This window comes from Rhinopithecus bieti, unplaced genomic scaffold, assembly GCF_001698545.2.
Source record: "Rhinopithecus bieti isolate Rb0 unplaced genomic scaffold, ASM169854v2 scaffold_12077, whole genome shotgun sequence".
Classification (NCBI taxonomy): domain Eukaryota; kingdom Metazoa; phylum Chordata; class Mammalia; order Primates; family Cercopithecidae; genus Rhinopithecus; species Rhinopithecus bieti.
In genome coordinates, this window is record NW_016807340.1 from 706,699 (window position 1) to 727,043 (window position 20,345).

A 20,345-nucleotide genomic window follows, 5' to 3' on the forward strand; every position below is an offset into this window, starting at 1 on the left:
TTCTTCTTCTTCTTCTTCTTCTTCTTCTTCTTCTTCTTCTTCTTCTTCTTCTTCTTCTTCTTCTTCTTCTTATTATTATTATTATTATTATTATGGTGTCTCTTCAAATCTCTCCAAGGCACCACAGATACTTTTCAAAAATATTTACAACATCAGGGCTATCAGATTACCCATTTTTCATGGTTGTAGAGTTGAAAAGAACATGGAAAAAAGGATATCCTCCTTCTGAGCCTGCTTCATGTCCTCAGACTGCGCTTTTAGTGCCAACCTACAAAAATCATCTCGTATCTCCGTGAGTGGGCACCAGAGTAAATCTAGGGCTGACTGACAGCAGGCCCCTCCCTCCACAGAAATAGGCCAGTCTTCCTTCACCATCAGGACCCCCAAACCTGTGCAGGGAGTGTCCAAACTCAGGGCTATCACACAGCTCTTGGCCTTGCAGCCCAATCTGTTCCCACTTGCAAATCCAAACACACCCTTTATTCTACGTTTTGAAAGCTTTACTTTCATAGTTTCTTTTAATTCACTAGACATTTTTTGTTGTTGTTTAGAAGAGTAAAAACTACAGAAAGAAAAATTCCCAAGGTGTCATCCACGTTGAGTCCTTCCCTGGCACCTCAGCAGCAAGTTAGCATTCTCTGGGTTTTCCTAGCTAGCACTCCACCGCCATGGCCCAAAGCTGAGCTAAACAGAAGCTAACGCTAAATGCCTTCAATACTTTTTGAAAAATCCATCAAAGGTTTTGCTGAATGATATTTATAAGGGCCTTACTGTTCTCTTTCACAGACTGAAATGCCCTTCTCCGACACTTGAAAAAAGTTGCTCATGCTTTTCATCTTTCCCTCTCAGAGTGTAAACATTGTTTTGAGTGAAAAGAGCTGAAGGAGTGCTTACTTTCCCTTGAAATTTTATTTTTAAATAAGAGAGGGAGAAAATCCTTTTTCTGACTAATACTAATAATACAGGTCAAAGTGTCAGGCGATATACAATTAAATGGAAAACAAAAAAGGTTCCCCCTCTCTTTCCCACAGTACAATGGCCCTGGAATATAAATTACCGATGAAGATGAAATAATACTTCAAAGCTTATAGGGCAGGGCAGCTCGGTGTTTACAAAGTATTTTCTACGGCATGATGAGACATTAAAGATGATGGTAACCCATGGACTTGAGGGTATTGCTGAATAGACCGAAACTAGCATGAGGTAGGATTTTAGGTCCCCGTAGCCTGTGACCCCGTGATATGCTTTGTTTTACAAGGGCAGCTGCAGTTATCAACAGATGTTTCAGCAATAAATAATTGGTATCATCTCGGAAAAGACCCATCTACCTAGGGAGAGGGCATAATACCAAAAACACTGCCCAGCTATTACAGCCACATTAATCTCCCATCTCTTCACGTTTCTCGGGGAGCCTACTGCAGGTGTTTTTTCTGGGAGAGAGCGGACAAACTCTCTCAAGTCAGCAAGCTTTGTGTGGAGTGTAAAGGAGGTTGGCCCCTGCCATAAATTTCTGTCTGTGGCCACACACCAAAGGAAAAGGGATTGGAGAGTCAGGGAGGAGGGGAGGAGAGCAGTGGGAAGGGAGGAAATGGGAACACAGTGGAGACCAGAAAGCAAAACACAAAACATGTATCATTTTTCTTGGTTAAATTCAGCCCAAGAGAATAACACTATAAATGACTCTTAATTTTACCAACTCATGAACTGTGGAAAACAGTTGTTTGTGACTTGCCTTTTTCTTAAGCATTCTGTGCTCAACTTCGATCTGTTATTTGTGGAATTAAAGACACAGTGGTTATGCTCTGAGTACAATGTTAATTTGAAAAACAGAGGGGAAACATTTTATGGGAAGAATTCATTTCAAGGTAAAAAAAATCACAGAAAGTTTATATTTAGGAATAAACTATAATAAGAGAGAAAACATGAAAAGACAAACTCAGTAATCTTTAACTATTTTTTATGTGAGAATGGAATTTCACAATTAATCAGTTATGAAAATATGACCATCCAGCTCTGATAAACTCTAATATTGAAATCGACCTGATTGGGATACAGTGAAACAAAACAAATCATGGAATTCATTCAAACTATTTTTAATAATCTAAGATATTAAAAATAGATTTTAGGAGCGCCTGACTCACAGGGTGCTATGGTTCTCCGTATTTACAAAATAGAGTGGTTTAGCAATTGTGCACTTGGAGTCCGCACAATAGGAGAACATCTAAAAGTCATTAGGAGGTGTGGTTGCTTAATTTATAGCTTGCTGGGCAGGCTAAAGAAAATGATGCTCAGAGTTCAAAAACCTGTCAGATTAAATGCATTAGAGACTAAAGAAGGCCTAAGAGACAGTGCCCCTTAGAGCTGCCACCGAGTGACCTTGTGAGCTGGGCTCAAACTTCTTAAATTCTCTGTGCTTCTATTTCTCCAGTGGTGAAATTTGTGTAGTACAGAGAGGCATAGCGGGAGGTATCATAAGTGGGCTCTTAAAACAGTCTACCAACTATGAGCAGCTTCTCTCCCAACTCACATTAAACCCCCAACGCAGCGGGACTGACATTTTTAAATGATGTTTAAAAACATCATTTTCAGTTTGTAAGCTAATATCACTACCAGCTTTGAAGGCAGGGCTCGGGGATCTGGTGATTGCAGGATGGAATGAGGGGAGTAAAACCTCAGATATAGTGATGTGCCACATCTCCAGCACTCAGCCTATGTTCAAAAGTCAGAGAAACCTGCTAAGCCCAAAGGTCAAAGCAGGAGTCACTCCCTCTTGCGAGGCCATTTTGCTCTTGCCTTCCTTGGAAGGTTTGTAAAGTTCTTTTATGCCACTAGGCTAATTCCACAAGGGATCTCCAAGCAAAAAAGTGACCATCAGCCTTTGCAGGAGGGCTCCAGTCTAAACAACAGTTCCCAGAATTGATGAAAAAGAGATTTTTTTTTTTATTGGGCTGGTCTCCTACAGCCTTCTCACTGGATTCTCCTTACTCCTTACCTTGCCCCTCTCCACTATATCCTCGTTCATGCTCTCTGCCTTTCCCCCTTGCTCGCCACTCTACTCTTCCCTGCCAACAGTGGCTCTCAAACTTTAGCATCAGAATCATCTGGAGGGCTTGTCTAATGCTGATTGCTGGACTCTCACTCCCAGGGTGTTTGATTCAGTAAGGGTTTTTGATTTGAGCCCAATAATTTGAATTTCTGACCAGTTTTCAGGTGATGCTAATCTATTGTCGGCAGGTCTCACACTCGTAGCCACTGCTTTAGAGCTGCACTGTCCAATAAAATGGCAGCCCTGACCACACGTGACTATTTACATAGAAATGAGTAAAAAATAGCTAAAATAAAAAATACAGTTCTTTGGTCTCGTTCACCACAAATTTAAGTGCTTGAGAGTCATCTGTGGCTAGCGGCTACCGTATTGAACAGCACAGTTGTAGAACATTTCCATCATCAATGCAGAAAGTGTCACTGGACGGCCTACAGCTTACTTCAGATACAATAAGCAAACCTCATGGCTTCTACCTATGTTTTCAAGCTCTTCACTTGGTGCTTCCTGACAGAGAGTTGGAGTTGGATGAAGGAGAAGGCTGTAAGTCACAATTTCACCACTTACTGGTCTGTTCCCCTGGGCAAATCAATCTCTCTGCACCTTAATTTCCTATTTCGTAAAAGAGGGATGATGATGGTAATACAGGAGATCCCCAATTTACAATGGTTCAACTTGTGATTTTGTTACTTTACGATGGTGTGAAAGCAATGTACATTTAGTGGACTACAACCATTCTGTTTTTCACTTGCAGCACAGTATTCACTAAATTACACAAAATATTCAATACTTTATTACAAAATAGGCTTTATATTAGACGATTTTTCCCAACTGTGCACTAATGTAAGTGTTCTGAGCTTGCTTAAGGTAGGCTAAGCAAAGCTATGCTGTTTAGTAGGTTAGGTTTAATAAATGCATTTTTAATGTATAATATGTTTGACTTATATTTCCAACTTACGATGGATTTATTGGGGGCAACTCCATCGTAAGTCAAAATCCATCGTAAGTCAAAGAGCATCTGAATCACTCTCAGGCTATCGAGAATTAAATGAGATGATGCATATGCAAGCACTTTATAAACTCTATAATGATAGTTAAGTTATAGTTACTATTTTATTCTACTTTTCCACTAATACTGACCACATTTATTTAAAACGCTTGGCTCACCATTGTGTTCTCCTTAAGTATTGACTTTCCTTTGCTTGCAATTCCCAGTCTGCTTAACCTGTTTTGTTTGTTTTTTTGGAGGATGAGAGAGGTGGGGTTTTACTGTTTCTATTAAGTCTCTAAAGATGCTCTTGTGTATCTAATGTGTCTACAGATCAGGGGATCTTTCTTAGATTTTTGCTTGAATGGGCAAAGACAATGTCTATATATTTATTTTGGGATGACTCAAAAATACAATCTTATGTAAACCAATAAAGTAAAAATTTTAGGATATTATCATGCTTCTAATGCCCGATCTCCAGACAAATAAATTTTTTATGTGAGAAAAGATAAACTAGCAAACTTTCTTCCTTGACAATCATCTGAGAGAATGTGGGTAAAAAGCAATGCTATCGAAGAGGAAAATGGTCCTCCCTATGTCATCCCCAGAACCACAGCCTGAATCCCGAGCTGCAATCTGAGTTCCTGTGCTACTCCTCAGGCTCTCTCCTATCTGGCATAGAGGTACCAGTTCAATTAATTTCCAATAATGAGTTGAGAAATAAGCATGTCAATGACTTTGACTTGATACTTCCTGAACAGCCTTAATCTTGAGGATATAAGAAAGTCAACAGGACCCTAGGTGGGCCTCAGGGAAGGAATATGCCAGACTTCAATAGCTTAGACAGCAAGTCACACTGATGAAACAAGGGCACATTTATTTTCTTAAACTACCCAACTTTTAGAAAGTAGCACTTCAAAATTAAAATGCTGTGAGGAATGGTGAAATCAAATCTGCTTCTTTGGCCCACCAAGGATATGTAAATATTTCAAGATGACAGGGTTCATGTTAGACCCACTGACCACTCTTCACTTTTACTGGATTTGGCTTTACAACACAAGATCTTATGGGCAAGCAATGCTTTTCAAACAGCTATTTCCCCCACATTAGTCAATCTGGCAGAGCTGACCATAAGGGTAGGGGGCTGTCTTGTGCTTCAAAGAAATTTAATCTATTAGACCACTTAGAGTCTAAATGCCTCACTTGGGGATATCAGAGGAACAGGTGGTGTGGCTCTTCCTACCAGTAACTGCTGCAACCTGGCGCCAATCACATCCTTCAGGTTTGTTTTGTCCTCTGGGCCCACGGCTTGTTTGTACTGCCACTTTTCAGGTACGAAGGGCCACTTCATTTCCTTTGCCTCCTGGATCAGGGTCCTTAACTCGCTGGGGAGTGAAGCTGAAAAGGTCAGAGTTCAGGTAAGGAAATTGCAGTCAAAGAAAAGGCTGAGCTACCGATGTTATGATGAAGCACCTCAGTGGCAAAAAAAAAAAAAAAAAAAAAAAAGAGAGAAACCTTTTCCCTGCCTCTTGCTGGCTGGTCTAAGTTGTTGGTTCTGACTCAAAGAACAACAGTGAGGAGCTATCTGTCAGGGGTGGCCCTGGCCTACTTTGCCCTACAGGTAAATTGGGGTAGTCAGGCATTAAGAAAGGTTTTTAGCAGGAAGTAAAGCACTTTAGTGACTATCTCTGCATGAAGAGTCAGAGAAAGGAATGAAGGAAATATTATTTTCCCTGTAAAATGAGAAAGGGGCTGAAATGGAACGGCCTTTTGGGCTTGTGGCAGGTGGGTGATGCAGTGTTAATTTGTACAACTTCTTTTTGCTTCTCTAAGACTTCACTTTCTCATCCCTTCGATATGGATACATTTAAATACAGACAATAACTACAAAAAACGCAAATGAGATTTGAAATGGTATAAATTAATTGTGAAATGGCCCTGTTTCACATTAGTAGATATATTGAATATCTTAATGGGCACCAAATCTACTTATAGCGGTCCATAATCTCTGATACAAACTTCGGAAACCCAAGCAGCTTTGGCAACTGGAAATTTTTCTTAGGTTTGGCACCTGAAACAGACTTGAATTGACTAGAGGTTATTTATAGTCCTAGTTAAGGACTCAGTGAGATTGATCAAACGTTTTGCTGCAAAACTTTTTGTGTTTGACTGCGCTCCACCTGCTACTGAAGTATGAATGTAATATATAGTACATGCACTGGAAGACCCTCCTAACACTAGAAAAATTCTGAATTCTGAAGTACACGTGTGATGCCAGGGTTCTGAAAAAAGGATTATGTATATATGACTGTATATGTGACTGCCATATAAATAAAGGACCTGTATATATGACTGCCAGCTATAAATCTCTAGGTACTTGTCTTGCAAGCCTCTCATGCTCAACATCCAAAACTGAACTCATCACCTTTTTCTAAATCTACTTTCCCTTATAAATCTCTATTTTAATGTCTGGTACCACCATTTATTAAGTTCCCCAAATTCGAAACCCAGGAGTCAGTCTACACTTTGTGTTCTCTCTTCTTCCCCAAACCTAATTAGTTGTCAAATGCTGTGGTTCCTAAAATCCATTGCCTCCTCTTCCTTGGCAGTAATTCTCGCCTGAATCTTGCTCCATCCAGTTCCTATTGCACATTGTTGATCCTCATTTTTCTAAAAACAAGATGGACCAGTCCATTGCCCTGAATAAAAGTCTTCAGTGGTTTGGCAGATCCTGTTCTGGCTGTTTGGACTGCCTTCCCTCGGTGCCTTGTGACCAAATTCAGGCCCATTGGCTTCAGCACTCAATGCAAACATTGCCACTTCTCCTCAATCCACCATGACCTCACAGTGAAATTGAGTGCCCGCTCTGAGCACTTCCAAACCCAAGGGAGCAGGCTCTTCTCAGCCGTCATCCCACTACTCTGCAACTACTTCTGCCTCTCACTGGACTGCTAGCTCCCTGAAGACAAGCATCATGTCTCATCATTTTTATAAGTCACACCATGATGGGTGAAAGACCAGTATGATTAAAAGACAAGGTTCATCTTCTAACTGGCCCTTTGAAAATATTTTTATATTATCTGTAAAAAAAGACATGGTTCATCTAATATCTATGTGAAACATTTTAAATAGAGCAAAAGAGATACGACAGAAAGAACAACAGAAAAAAGGAGAGAGAAAATCTAACTTGGTCTGTGATCCCTTTTTATGAGCCATTTAGCCACCAACTGGGCAAATGTAAGGAAGTTTTCTGGTGGGGAAGGACTGTTTGGCATTGAGGGGATATCACATGGGCCATACCAATGAATGATTCACACTGATTACCAAGGACGGCTTACAGGAATCACACTGAAATTATCACCCCTTATCTCCATTGAGCAGTGCAGGACTACTGAGCATCTACTGTGTGATGCTCCCCCTTGAAAGCAGACCTACAGGATTAGGGACTTACGTGGCCACATTCTGACCCTCTTACAGCCACTGACATAATTTCAACTTCTGAAACTGTTTTCCGTATAGTTGTAGAGAACATTTATTCAAGAGCATTTCGAAACAGTCACAGACAGGAGGACCCCTTAGTCCTGTTTACTTAGGACCGTCCTGTGTGGTCCTAGGGTCCTTATTAACAATGCTCCTTTTCACTCTCAGAAGTGTCCCAGTTTAGCTAATAAATTATTTAAATTATTTGAACACTGAGTCAATATGAGCAGTCATATGACAACGGAATGTGATTTCTGGGTTCATAGAATTTTATCATACTTTGGACTGAATAGTGTTAATATTTTCAAATTTCTTCATGGTAATGGAAAAGTCTGTTCTTTACAACGAACTCATTTTTGCCTCCTCCACATCACCCTTTCCCCACACTTCACGTTAGAATGGCCTGTGGGGCACCCTGAAATAAAATATGCCTCTAAATTATGTTTTTAAAATGTATCTCTGGATTTCAGTTCCTTCTGCATCCCTGGGGAAGTTGCTGGGGTAGTCACCCACGCTGACAAGGACGATTTCTGAGGGAAAATGATGGGGTCGAGAGGAGGAGGGAGAAGAAGAAAAACCTCAGTGTTTGTGTTGCAGGGTCTGCTGGCTCGCCCCGCTGTCATAAGTGACCCTGTACTAATGCCTTTCTCTGGGAGTACATGCGGTGACGACGTCCGTGGCGGTACGACCCGCCTGCTCGAGCCGCTCCGCAGCCACCTGCTGAGGGAAGGGATCCGGTGCAGACTGCACTCCATCCGCACGGTGGGCTCGGGTGGGACGCGCAGCGCCGCCCTTGGGCTGGGCTGGTGCTACAGCTGCCAATGGCTCCGCTTAGGAGGCGTCCTTCCCGGTCGGTTTATTGGATTCAACCAGCGCCAGCCAGTCAGCCCCAGACCCAGCAGTGGCTTCCTCTGCCTCTCTGATCACTTACTTCCCCAAGCAGCTTACCTGAAGGGCCATGTCTAATTTAGTGATTTTACAGCCGTGATTTGCCTTATCTGGAACTAAACTGATTACGTCTCCTATTCTGTGGCACTAGGGAAGAAAAAGAAAAGAAAATGCTACTCAATTGGGAGCTCAGAGTCTTCACCAGAGAGAACACAAAGCTTAAAGGAATTTGGGTGGAGGAGACAAAGGATGTGGTGTAGTAAAAGGGAGAGAAAAACTGTAGTGGAAACAACAGCAGACAACACACCGCCCCTGGGGAGAACTAGGGCCAGCCATAGAGCATATTATATAGGTGCCAAGTACCTGCCATTCCCTGACAAAGGCTGACATCTGTGAGAGTGATCTCAGGCTGACAGGCCCAAGAAGCTAGGAAGCAAAGTCACACATCGGTGTATCACAGAAACTGAGGTTGTGAAATGACTGGGTGTAGGGGATTTTTATCTTGAAAAGAGGACAAATGACAGGTTACAAATAATTAAGACTTCCATAGTCCCCTCGTGAAAATGTATGTGCCTAGGTACAAGAACTCAGGAGAAAAGACTCTCCCAGAACCTTTTCCCGTTACATAATGAGCAACAGCAAAAAACGAGGAGTGTGCATTTTATTTAGGAATCTTGTTTCTGTGAGGAATAGCAAAGTGCTAAAAATACTGAGAAAATATTAAAAGCATGTAAAAGGACAGTACTTATGGAAGTGGAGGCAAATTTATTGAAATGCTAAAAGAAATCTAAAAAAAAAAAAAAGAAGAAGGTTGCCTCTCAAAAATTGGTTAAAGAAGAAATAAGAATTGCTTTAATGTTCTAGACTTTGTAATGGAAACTTCCCGAACAATGACTTATCTAATACTCTGAATGGCACAAACACTAAAATGAGCAAAAAGCCAAATTCTTAAACCCTGATAATGATGCAATCAGTTTTATCGAGATGAGAGAATTTATTTTGCAAATGACATGAGAATATATCATGAGGGGTGTATTGGTGATCAAAAAAGTGAGGTTGGACTGGTGAGATGACATATTTATGGAAACCCTAGAAGTCTATGGAAACTGATGAGGCAAAAAATCCTAGTTTGAAAAAAAGTATGTGCCACCATTCAGAAATTGCTTCAATTTTTTAATAATTGAAATTTACGTGCACCAGCCAACTTGGATCCTTTGTTCTTCTTGAACTAAACTGTTTCTTGTAGCCTCATGTTTACTGAAGCCTAAAATTAGAACTGACAGCAATTCACTGCAACAAAGTGGGTTTCCTCCCCTGCCCGTCCGCCCGCAGCCCATGTCCCATTCATGCCCTAGAAATCCACTCATCTCTCGGTGGTCATCTGCCAAGAGAAGAAAAATAGGGCAGAGATGAGAACGTGTCGTTCAGGCAGGGGAGAGGAGAGTGAACCTGCTGGCTCACCCCTGGTGCCTCCCATCAGAACCTCACCTCTGCAGCGCTGGTCCTCGCTCTTGTCCTCTTCCGACACATCTGGCGCTTCCAACAAGAGCTGGTCCAGCACTTGCTTGCACTCTTGCAGTAGCGCGGCTACCGCTTTTTGATTATTCATGATGATTACGATGAATTGGGTGTCCCTGGGTCTAGGGTGATCAATTACCTAGGAGAAGACATTGATTCTCAATAAAGGAGCCCCTTGAAGGCCGAAGTACCTGGTGAACAAAAGAGAGGGAAAGATGATTAACTGAAGTATCATCAATTATCTGTAAGACTCAAGCAGGGAGGGATAATAGGGCAAACGCAGGAAAATACATGACAGCCCCCAAGGACTTCATTAGAGGAGTGTGTGAAATTACTTCAGGGCCTGGCTAGATGGGCAGCACCTCGAAGGCCTCAGAGTGCAGAAGCGCGAGGGGCCTGGTACAGACCCCGGTTATCTATCCACAGTGATGTCAGTGGAATCACATGGGCCAAATGAAATGAATATACTGAATGATTTATTTATCTTCTGCATACTTCACATCAGTGCCTCTGCAGCTCAGTGGCACCACACTCTCTGCTCTCTAAAAGTCCACAGGAAGCATCTGGCTAACAGTTTTAATATCAGGCACTAGTACACGGTAATAACCCACTGCTGATTTCCCCTGTGCAGTCTTCTTCATAACATTTAGCACGATATAATTTGGGCCAAGATAGGAAATGACAAATGCCAAATTTAAAGCTCTTCACTGCCAAGAACATTACCAAGTAAAATAGAGGACTGATATCCCAGAAAACCCAATTTCCTAAATCTATCAAATGGATGGATCTGTCATATGGATCTACTTTACATTGTCATTTAACCTATATACAGTTGAGAGATTTCTTATGTAAATATTAGTGTGATTAATGAGCTACTGCTGTCCAGGTAATTTCAAGAATGAAATAACTTACTAACAGTACAAAAACAATGCCTGAAAAATACATAGAAACACATTATTCAATTAACAAATCTTTTTGTCTATCTTTCTTTTGTTAAAGTATTATATTGTAAACAAAAGACGGGAAGTTATTCTCTCTTAGACATTGCCAGAATAGACATTGGAGCTGCTGTCAGGTTTAGACACTTCCAGAGGGCATGTAGAATTTTATTACCAAAAGTAAGAGAGTCTGAAAGGGAAGAAAGTAACAGACATGTGGATGGCTCTAGTTATTCTGTCTCTGAGCTTATGCATGCAATGAAGTAATCACTGAAAATATTAAAGCAGTGAATTATTGTGTTGGTGTTGGGATTAAATGTGCTCTACTAGCCAATGGTTTCTTAACTAACTTTAAGAAGTTGGCTTTGAATTTGAAATAGCAAGAAAGCCTTTTTTTCTCTCTGATTTTCTATTCTATGACTTAACAGGAGCAGAAAATGAAAGCTGAGCTAACTGTGTAATCTAAATTTTGTGTTTTTCATACTAACTTGGCAGGTATACTTCGTTATCCTGGTATATTTTGTGTTTAAACACACACACACACACATACATTACACACATACGTTACAGAGCTAGAACTGCCAAAACAAAACTTGAGGTTATTACAGGCTTGTTTCTTTTAAAATCCTGATGTATTTGTTGATGAAGAACACAAGCAGAGTGCTCAAATACAAAATTTGTGTTACTTGAAAGGGCATTCACTTAAGTGAGATACTGAAGAATTAGTCACTAAGAGCAAGTCTAACCGTTGGTGTCTCTGTGTCACTTTTTGGTAATTCTTGGAATGTTTCAAAGTTTTTCATTATTATTATATCTTTTATGGTGATCTGCGATCAGTGATCTTTGATGTTACTATTGTAATTATTTTGGGACACCACAAACTGTCTGGGAGCCAGCAAAGTTAATCTGTAAATGTTGTGTGTCTTCTGACTGCTCCACTGACCACTCATGGCTCCATCTCTTTCCCTCTCCTCAGGCCTCCCTATTCCCTGAGACACACAAATATTTAAATTAGGTCACTTAATAACCCTACAGCGGCCTCTATGTGTTCAAGTGAAAGGAAGAGTCACACATCTTACATTTAAAATCAAAAGCTAGAAATGTTAAACTGAGAGAGAAAGGCATATTGAAAGTCAAGATAGGCCAAAAGATAGGCCTCTTGTGACAAATAGCCAAGTTGTGAATGCAAAAAAAAAAAAAAAAAAAAAAAATTTCATGAAGAAAAGGAAAAGTGCTGCTCCAGAGAACACATAAGTGGTAAGAAGTGAAACAGCCTTGTGGCTGGTATGGAGAAAATTTTAATGGATAGAGGATTAAACCAGTCACAACACTCCCTTAAGCCAAACCCTAATCTAGAACAAGGCCCCAACTATCTTCAATTCTATGAAGACTGAGAGAGGTGAGGAAGCTGCAGAAGAAAAGTTGGAAGCTAGAAGAGGTTAGTTCATGAGATTTAAGAAAAAAAGCCATCTCCATAACATAAAAGTGCAAGATGAAGCAGCAAGTGCTGATGTAGAAGCTGCAGCAAATTATATAGAAAAGCCAGTTAAGATAATTGATGCCCAGCCTGGGCAACAGAGGGAGACTCTGTCGCTACAAAAAATAAAAAATTAGCTAGGTGTGGTGGTGCACACCTGTGGTCCTAGTTACTCAGGAGGCTGAGGTAGGAGGATTGCTTGAGGCCAGCAGATCAAGGCTGGAGTGACTGTGACTGCACCACCACACTCCAGCAAGGCTCTGTCTCAAAAAAAGAAAAGGATCACCGACGAAGGTGGCTACACTAAACAACAGATTTTCAATGGTGACAAAACAGCCTTGTAGTGGAAGAAGATACCATCTAGGACTTTCTTATCTAGAGGGAAGGAGTCAATGCCTGGCTTCAAAGCTCCAAAGGACAGGGTGACTCTCTTGTTAGAGGCTAATGCAGCTGGTGGCTTTACATTGAAGCCAGTATTCATTTACTGCTCTGAAAATCCTAAGGCCCTTAAAAATTATAGTAAACCTACTTTCCCTGTGCTCTGTAAGTGGGACAACTGAGCCTGATGACAGCATATCTGTTCACAACATGGTATACTGAATATTTTAAGTTCCCTGTTGAGACCTACCTCCCAGAAAAAAATATTTTCTTCAAAATATTATTGCTCATTGACAGTGTACCTGGTCACTCAAGAGCTCTGATTGAGATGTACAAGATTAATGTTGTTCTCATGCCTGCTAATACAACATTCATTCTGCAGCCCATGGGTCCAGAAGTAATTTCAGCTTTTAAGTCCTATAAGAAATTCATTTCATAAGGGTATAGCTTATAGCGATTACAGTTTACATCTTTTATAGTAATTTCTTTGATGGATCTGGGCAAAGCATCTGAAAAGGATTCACCATTCTAGATACCATTAAGAACATTCATCATTCATGGGAGGGGGGGCAAAATATCCACATTAACAGGAATTCAGGAGAAACTGAGTCCAACCCTCATAGATAACTTTGGGGTGTTCAAGACTTCAGTGATGGAAGTAGCTGCAGATGTGGTGGAAATAGCAAGAGAACTAGAATTAGCAAAGCCTAAGATATGACTGAATTGCTGCAATCTCATGATAAAACTTGAATGAATGGGACGTTGCTTCTTATATATGGGCAAAGAAGGTGGTTTCTTAAGATGAAATCTACTCCTGGTAAAGATGCTGTAAACATTGTTGAAATGGCAACAAGGCATGTAGAATATTACATAAACTTAGTTGGTAAAGCAGCAGCAGGATTTGAGAGGATCGACTGCAGTTTTGAAAGGAGTTCTACCATGGGTGAATGCTATCAGACAGCATCACATGCTACAGAAAAATCTTTAGGAAAAGGATGACTCAATCCATGTAGCAAACTTCATTGTTGTCTTAATTTAAGAAATTGCCACAGTCACTCCAGCCTTCAGCAACCATCACACTGATCAGTTAGCAGCCATCAGCATCGAGGCAAAACCCTCTACCAGCAGAATGATTAGGACTTGCTGAAGGCTCAGATAATCATTAGCATTTTTTAGCAATAAAGTATTTCTTAATTAAGTTGGGTACTTTTTTAGACATAATATGATTGTACACTTACTAGACTATAGTACAGCATAAACATAACTTTCATTAATATTATGCACTGGGAAATGAAAACATTCATGTAACTCATTTTTTTTTTTTAATTTAAAGATTTTTTTTAGAAATGGGTCTCACTATGTTGTCCAAGTCAGACTCAAACTCCTAAGCTCAAGTGATACTCCCGCCTCAGCCTCCCAAGTAGGATTACAGGTATGCACCACTGCACCTGGCTTTGTGTGACTCACTTTATTGTGATACTTGCTTCTGTGTAGAGGGTTGGAACTAAATCCACAATATCTTCGAGGTATACTTGTACAAGTTTAATCTCTTTTCTGTTTAGGATACTTCAAAAAAGTATTTCTGCATGGATTGGGTGTTGAACTAAAAGGTTTCCAATGTCTCTTTTAACTCAAATGTCTATAAGTCACAATGTTTTGTGCCACAAGCTGGCGATTGGCCTGCCTACTTAGGAAAAGAACTAAGCAGTAAAGGCTGCTCAGAATTTTATCCTCATACTGCTATTGCAAAGAGTACAGGAGCATATGTTCATTCCTTCTGAGTACTGCAGTGAGCTAATAAAAGAGCTAATTAGTGGACTACAGTGAACAAGAGGCCCTGAAGCAATGATATCCCATTCCCATCATTCCTTGAGAGAGGGAGATATTGGCTAAAATGGGAGGTTAGCATTGAGATTAAAATATACATTTGGTGGTTTAGAAGGCTAAGAACAAATTTTGCTTGGAGTGAGCTGCAGGTAAGTCAGAGACTCATTTTTCTTCAAGTCCAAAATTAAAGCAAAAAGGGGGTTCTCTTTCCCAGTGTTCTTTTGTAGAACTTCATCTAGAAAGAGAGGTGTAACAAAGAAATAGGAAGAGCTCATACACAAAGAAATAAAACTGCATTATAATATAATTTTAGTAGCACATCATGCTTTTGTCTAAAGGCTTATGTTTTCTTAGTGCTCTATCATTCCCTTAAGGTAGAAAGTAGCCTTTTGTTGAACTCATAGAAGCAGAGAGTAGAGTGGTGGTTACCAGAGACTGTGGGATGGGGAAATTAGGGAGATGTTGGTCAAAGGATACAAAATTTCAGTTAGACAGGAGGAAAAAGTTCAAGAGATCTATGGGATGTCATGGTGATGATAGTTAAAAACAATATATTATATAAGAGAGTAGATTTTAAGTGTTCTCACCACAAATAATGGTATATGAGATAATGTTAATTAGTTTGATTTAACCATTCTACAATGTATGACCATAAATTTATATAATTTAATCTGTCAATTAAAATAAAATTAAAAAAGAAAGTAGGCCAGGTGCAGTGGCTCACGCCTGTAATCATAGCACTTTGGGAGGCCGAGGCAGGGGGATCACGAGTTCAGGAGCTAGATACCATCCTGGCTACGGTAAAACCCAGTCTCTACTAAAAATACAAAAAATTAGCCAGCTGTGGTGGCTTGCACCTGCAGTCCCAGCTACTTGGGAGGCTGAGGCAGGAGAATGGCGTGAACCTGGGAGATGCAGCTTGCAGTGAGCCAAGATCGTGCCACTTCACTCCAGTCTGGGTGACAGGGCAAGACTCTGTCTTAAAAAAAAAAAAAAGAAAAAGAGAAGGTAGTCTTCTTTATGTTGACAAATTAAAGTAAATTTTAATTCCTCTGTTTCTGTAAATGACTTAAGTGGAAACAGCATATAGTAATGAAAAGAGGACCTAGAAATAGGAAACTAATGCTTACAAGAGTGTTCAACAAATATTTGTTGATTAATTCCACTTTATACTCTGTCATTAACTATTTGTAAGACTTCTGGATCCACTTTTGAGATTGACTTTTCTCATCTATATTTTTGAGGGAGTTGGTTGGAACAATTGCTAAGCTGCTTCTAGCTCATAAATTACATACTCAGCAGCAGTCTAAATAGACTATGTTGTTTATTGCCAAAGAATATTTGATATTTGTTTATTAAGAAATTCCCTAGCTCTTTTGAGAACCCTTACATATCGTTTTATGTATGTATATTTTGTGTGGTTAGAAATATTGGCTTGAATTTTAGAAGTTGATTACTAAATTACTTATTTGATTTGGTTTCTTCACTTGCAACACCAATTCCTGATGTACAAGATCATAAATCTCTTCCTTTTGTCTAAGTGATGTGAAAGAGAGATAGGGCATGCAGTTGTATGAAGGCAAACAACAGGACTTGACCTAATCACTTGAGTAAAGCTAGGGCAGATCAAGGGAGGCTTCTTTGAGAATGTGATGCCTGAGTCAAGCTTTCAAAGAGTGATAGGGCTTAATGAAGTTAAAATGATGGGGAATGTAGAAGGAACTAGAGAGGGAATGAAAGATGGACAGGTTGGCTGAACTAGAGATAAAAGGAGAAAGTTGATATGAGGTGAGACTGGAGAGGTAAATAGGGGCTGTGCGGGCCTATGTGTGCCTGGTAAAAAATTGTACCTTTACCCTAAGAGTGCTAGGAAACTCTTAGGGTAGCAGGAGGACCCTGGCCAGGTTTGCGTTTGGAAAAAATCACTCTGTTTTAGTTGTAGTGTGTAGTTCGGGGTGGGGGTTTGCAGGGAGGTAACTGCAGGCAGATCAGTTAGGTATTATTGCAAAAATTCATGTGAAAAGTATCAGGACTTTAGACCAGAGCGATAGTATTACAGATGTAGAAAACTGGACAGAATTGAGAGCTGTTTGGGGAATAAATGCAATATTGGCATTGGATGAATATGAATGTTATTAAGAATGAGTACCAGTTTCTCCTTCACCATAGCCCAAAACTGAATGGACAGTGTTACCGTGTTTTGAGACAAGGAGCGTAGAAGAGATCTTCTAGGAAAAGACATAAATACACCTCCTATTCTGTATTTCTACCTATAAAGGTAAGTTAGATAAATCATACCATCCACAGTAAAAAATCATATTTTAGCCAAGACAACATTTCTAAAAAGGAAGAAGAGATTTCCAAGGTAATTCATGTTTAGTACTTGCAATTCTCCAGAAATGTACTGAAGATATTCTTTACACTTTTTGAAAGTTGCAGCATTTTCCCTTTTCTCTGTAGAATTCAGAGGAGACAATAGGAAGAAAATACTGTAACGTGAGAAACGCTTTGGAATCCAACCATCTGTCCAGACTTGTATGGTTCATTGTTAGGCATAACAGAGGCTGGAGCCTAGAAACTTTCCTTCAGGCAACAGTCCTGCTGGAAATTTTGGTCAACTTCATTTATAAAAGAATCATTTTCAATCTCAACACATACCAGTTTTTCCTCCCCTGAATTGTGGCATTCTGTGAGCTGTATATTGTTTTTACATTTAAATAATGGGAGTTTCCCAATATGTTTGGTAATCAATGAATTACTTTTTCTCTTTTAATATCCCTCCCCTGTACTTTTTTTCCTTAAAAGTCAAATAGAAAGGGTCCAGGAAACGCAATCAGACATACAAACAGATACTTTTGGAATAAATACCCAACAAAGTTAGAATGATACATCTTAAGGCACATGTGCACACTCACAGCTAAGTGGTCATGTGTTTTTACATTCTGTGTGTGATATTGATATATAAATTCTTCAGTTCTATTGGTAACTTAGAATTTAGTTGAGTGGCTGAGTTATGGGATAATTGACAAATGAACTATTATAAAAAGTAACCAAACCAGTGGATTATTCAAAGCCCCATTTCTTTTAGCATCTGTGTTTGAATCTTTTTCAGTGGACAATTAGTATCCCATTAGGGAATATGTCGAGGAAAATGGCTTAAAAGATATTCCATTGTCTACTGGGTGCCACTGCTATTATAACCCACTAGCCAACTAGTCAGAATCCCCAAGCTAGAAGAAGTGGAGAAGAGTAAAGAAATATTAGCGATGATTTTTACTGTCAAGGAATTTACAATATAATTAGAAGGATAAGATGCAAATATATTAAAAAGTAAACTAGATAAATATACAGGGTATATAATACACAATTGTACTCTGCAAGCTCAATTTAAATTAACTGTGTTGGAATTTAATTAATCCTTGGTTAGATTCATAAGCAAGCCCACAGAGCTTATTTAATTCATATGTACATGAATAATTATTCTAAAACAACTTTTGTTTTCTTTTCTTTTTGAGATTGAGTCTTGCTCTGTCACCCAGGCTGGAGTGGAGTGGTGTGATCTGGGCTCACTGCAACCCTCTGCCTCCTGGGTTCAAGCGATTCTTGTGCCTCAGCCTCTGGGTAGCTGGGATTAGAGGCATGTACCACCACACCCAGCTAATCTAAAATGACTTTTTAATTTATACTCATTTCTCATATTGCTTCTATGAGAAAAGGTATTCTGGTCTCTAATGTACAACAAGAATACATTTCTTTAATCAGGGACCAAGCAATGACAATCCAGCCATTCCCACCATTTTACTCTTCTCTGAGCACCCACAGACATAAACTTTCACCATATTGCCTCTTGCACTGATTGGCAGTAGAATTGGGGAAACAAATGGAGAAAGAGACAGCTGACTGGAGAGTAAGGCAAGTGTGGGAATCAGAGAGATATTATTGGGTAATAGGCATTTGTCAGCATTTTAAAACTGCATTAAAAGGGAGAAGAAGGCAACTTCTAAGTCACCAAAAACATAAAAAAGTAGACTTTTATTTCTAGCAGTGAGGAAGACTATCTAACACTCCCACTGAAAACAATTAAAAATGCTGCAAAACATTTTAAATCTCAAAAATATGTCAATAAAATGGCAAGAGAGGAAGCAGTACTAAGAAAACAAAAAACAAGTAAAAGCTGGAACCTAAAAAGTTAACTGCAATACAGAAACTAGCCATTGCCTTGATTGTATTTGGCAAACTGTGAACTTAAAACTGGTTTTCTCTGTCTTGTAAGGTGAGAGGGGAGAAAATGAAACCAAAGGCCTTAACTGAGGTAAGAATTTAAGTGAAGACTGCACACCCCCTGCATAAAACTGAGATTCTAAAAGGTTGCACCTTCAGTGTAAGAGTGAACTAAAAAATAAATCCTCATCCTCTCCCCTCACCTCCCAGGAAAATTGTCTGCGGCAAAACATGCTGCTTCATGGAGGGGAATAAAAATTTTTCCCTTGAGAATTTGAAGCCACAAAGTCCATAAAACCTCTAGCTAATGATTAATTTAAAATAAATTATTTAAAATGATTAGGTTAGTAGTGTTCCCAGTCAACTGATGTGACTAAATATAATCCTTTCTTAAAAAAATTAACCTCAATCCAAGCTTCAAAGAATTCCCACCTATAAAATACTAAGACGCATGAGGTCCTGATCAAATCTCACAAAATACATAAGGCAAAAAGAAATCATGAATGAAAGCAGAAACAGCAGATACTAAAATCAGACCCACAAAGACTTTACATAATGGAGTTAACAGATATAGACTATAAAATGTATGCTTAATATGTTTAAGGAACTGAATTAATGTATTGAAAATATTAACAAACAGCACAAGCTATGGAGAAGGCATAAGCAGATTGACTAAGAATAATAATTTCTAGAAATAAAAATATAATAATAAAAAATTTCAAATTCAGTGAATGCATAGATTCGATAAAAATATTTGCTCTAGGTTGGGATCAGTGGCTCATGCCTATAATCCCAGTACTTTGGGAGGTGGAGGTGGGTGGATCACTTGAGGTCAGGAGTTCAAGAGCAGCCTGGCCAACATGGCAAGACCCTGTCTCTACTACAAATACAAAAATTAACCAGGCGTGGTGGTGCATGTGGTGGTGCAATGAATTATAGGTGACCAGCTACTCGGGAGGCTGAGACAGGAGAATCACTTGAACCCAGGAGCTGGAGGTTGGAGTGAGCCAAGATCATGCTATTGCACTCCAACCTGGGCAACAGAGCAAGACCCTGTCTCCAAGAGAAAAAAAAAATTAGCTCTAGCTGAAGATATAATTTTTGAACTGGAAAATAAATCAGAATATGTCACTTAGAATTCAACAGAAAAAAGGCAGAGAAATAGAATATATGAAGAGAGGCTAAAAAACAGGAAATAATTGATAGAAAAGGTTTAACATAAGTCTATTCAGAGTCTTAGATGGGAAGAGGGAGCAGCAGTAGAACCAATTGGAGAGATAATTGTGATTGCAAATTTTTCGAACAGGAGACCATTCTCCACAGGAGAATGGTTCTGGGACCCTCCTCAGGTACCACTTTCAAAGAATGTTCAAGTCTCTTATATAAAATGGTGTAGTAGTTACACATTCTCCCCTATATTTTAAATCACCTCTAGATTACTTAAAATACCTAATGTAAATAGTTGTTATGCTGTATTTTAAATTTGTATTTTTTTATTTAAAAAAATTTTTTGGCCGGGTGCGGTGGCTCAAGCCTGTAATCCCAGCACTTTGGGAGGCCGAGACGGGCGGATCACGAGGTCAGGAT

General features: G+C 39.5%; 1 protein-coding gene across 6 annotated transcripts in view; it reads right to left on the reverse strand.

The window, feature by feature from the left end:
* ALPK1 (alpha kinase 1) overlaps positions 1–20,345 on the reverse strand; it is a 145,848-nt gene that overhangs the window by 56,331 nt on the left and 69,172 nt on the right. For 2 of the 6 annotated variants that reach the window (XM_017881376.1, XM_017881374.1), the window contains 2 exons: positions 9,888–10,108; positions 5,275–5,429 (listed from right to left, as the gene is read on the reverse strand). In XM_017881376.1, coding sequence (XP_017736865.1) covers positions 5,275–5,429; positions 9,888–10,008 — 276 coding nt within the window. In that variant the 5' untranslated portion in view covers positions 10,009–10,108. Of the gene's footprint in view, positions 1–5,274; positions 5,430–9,887; positions 10,109–20,345 lie in introns of those variants that run through there. The other 4 variants (XM_017881377.1, XM_017881375.1, XM_017881379.1 and 1 more) reach the window with 3 other exon arrangements.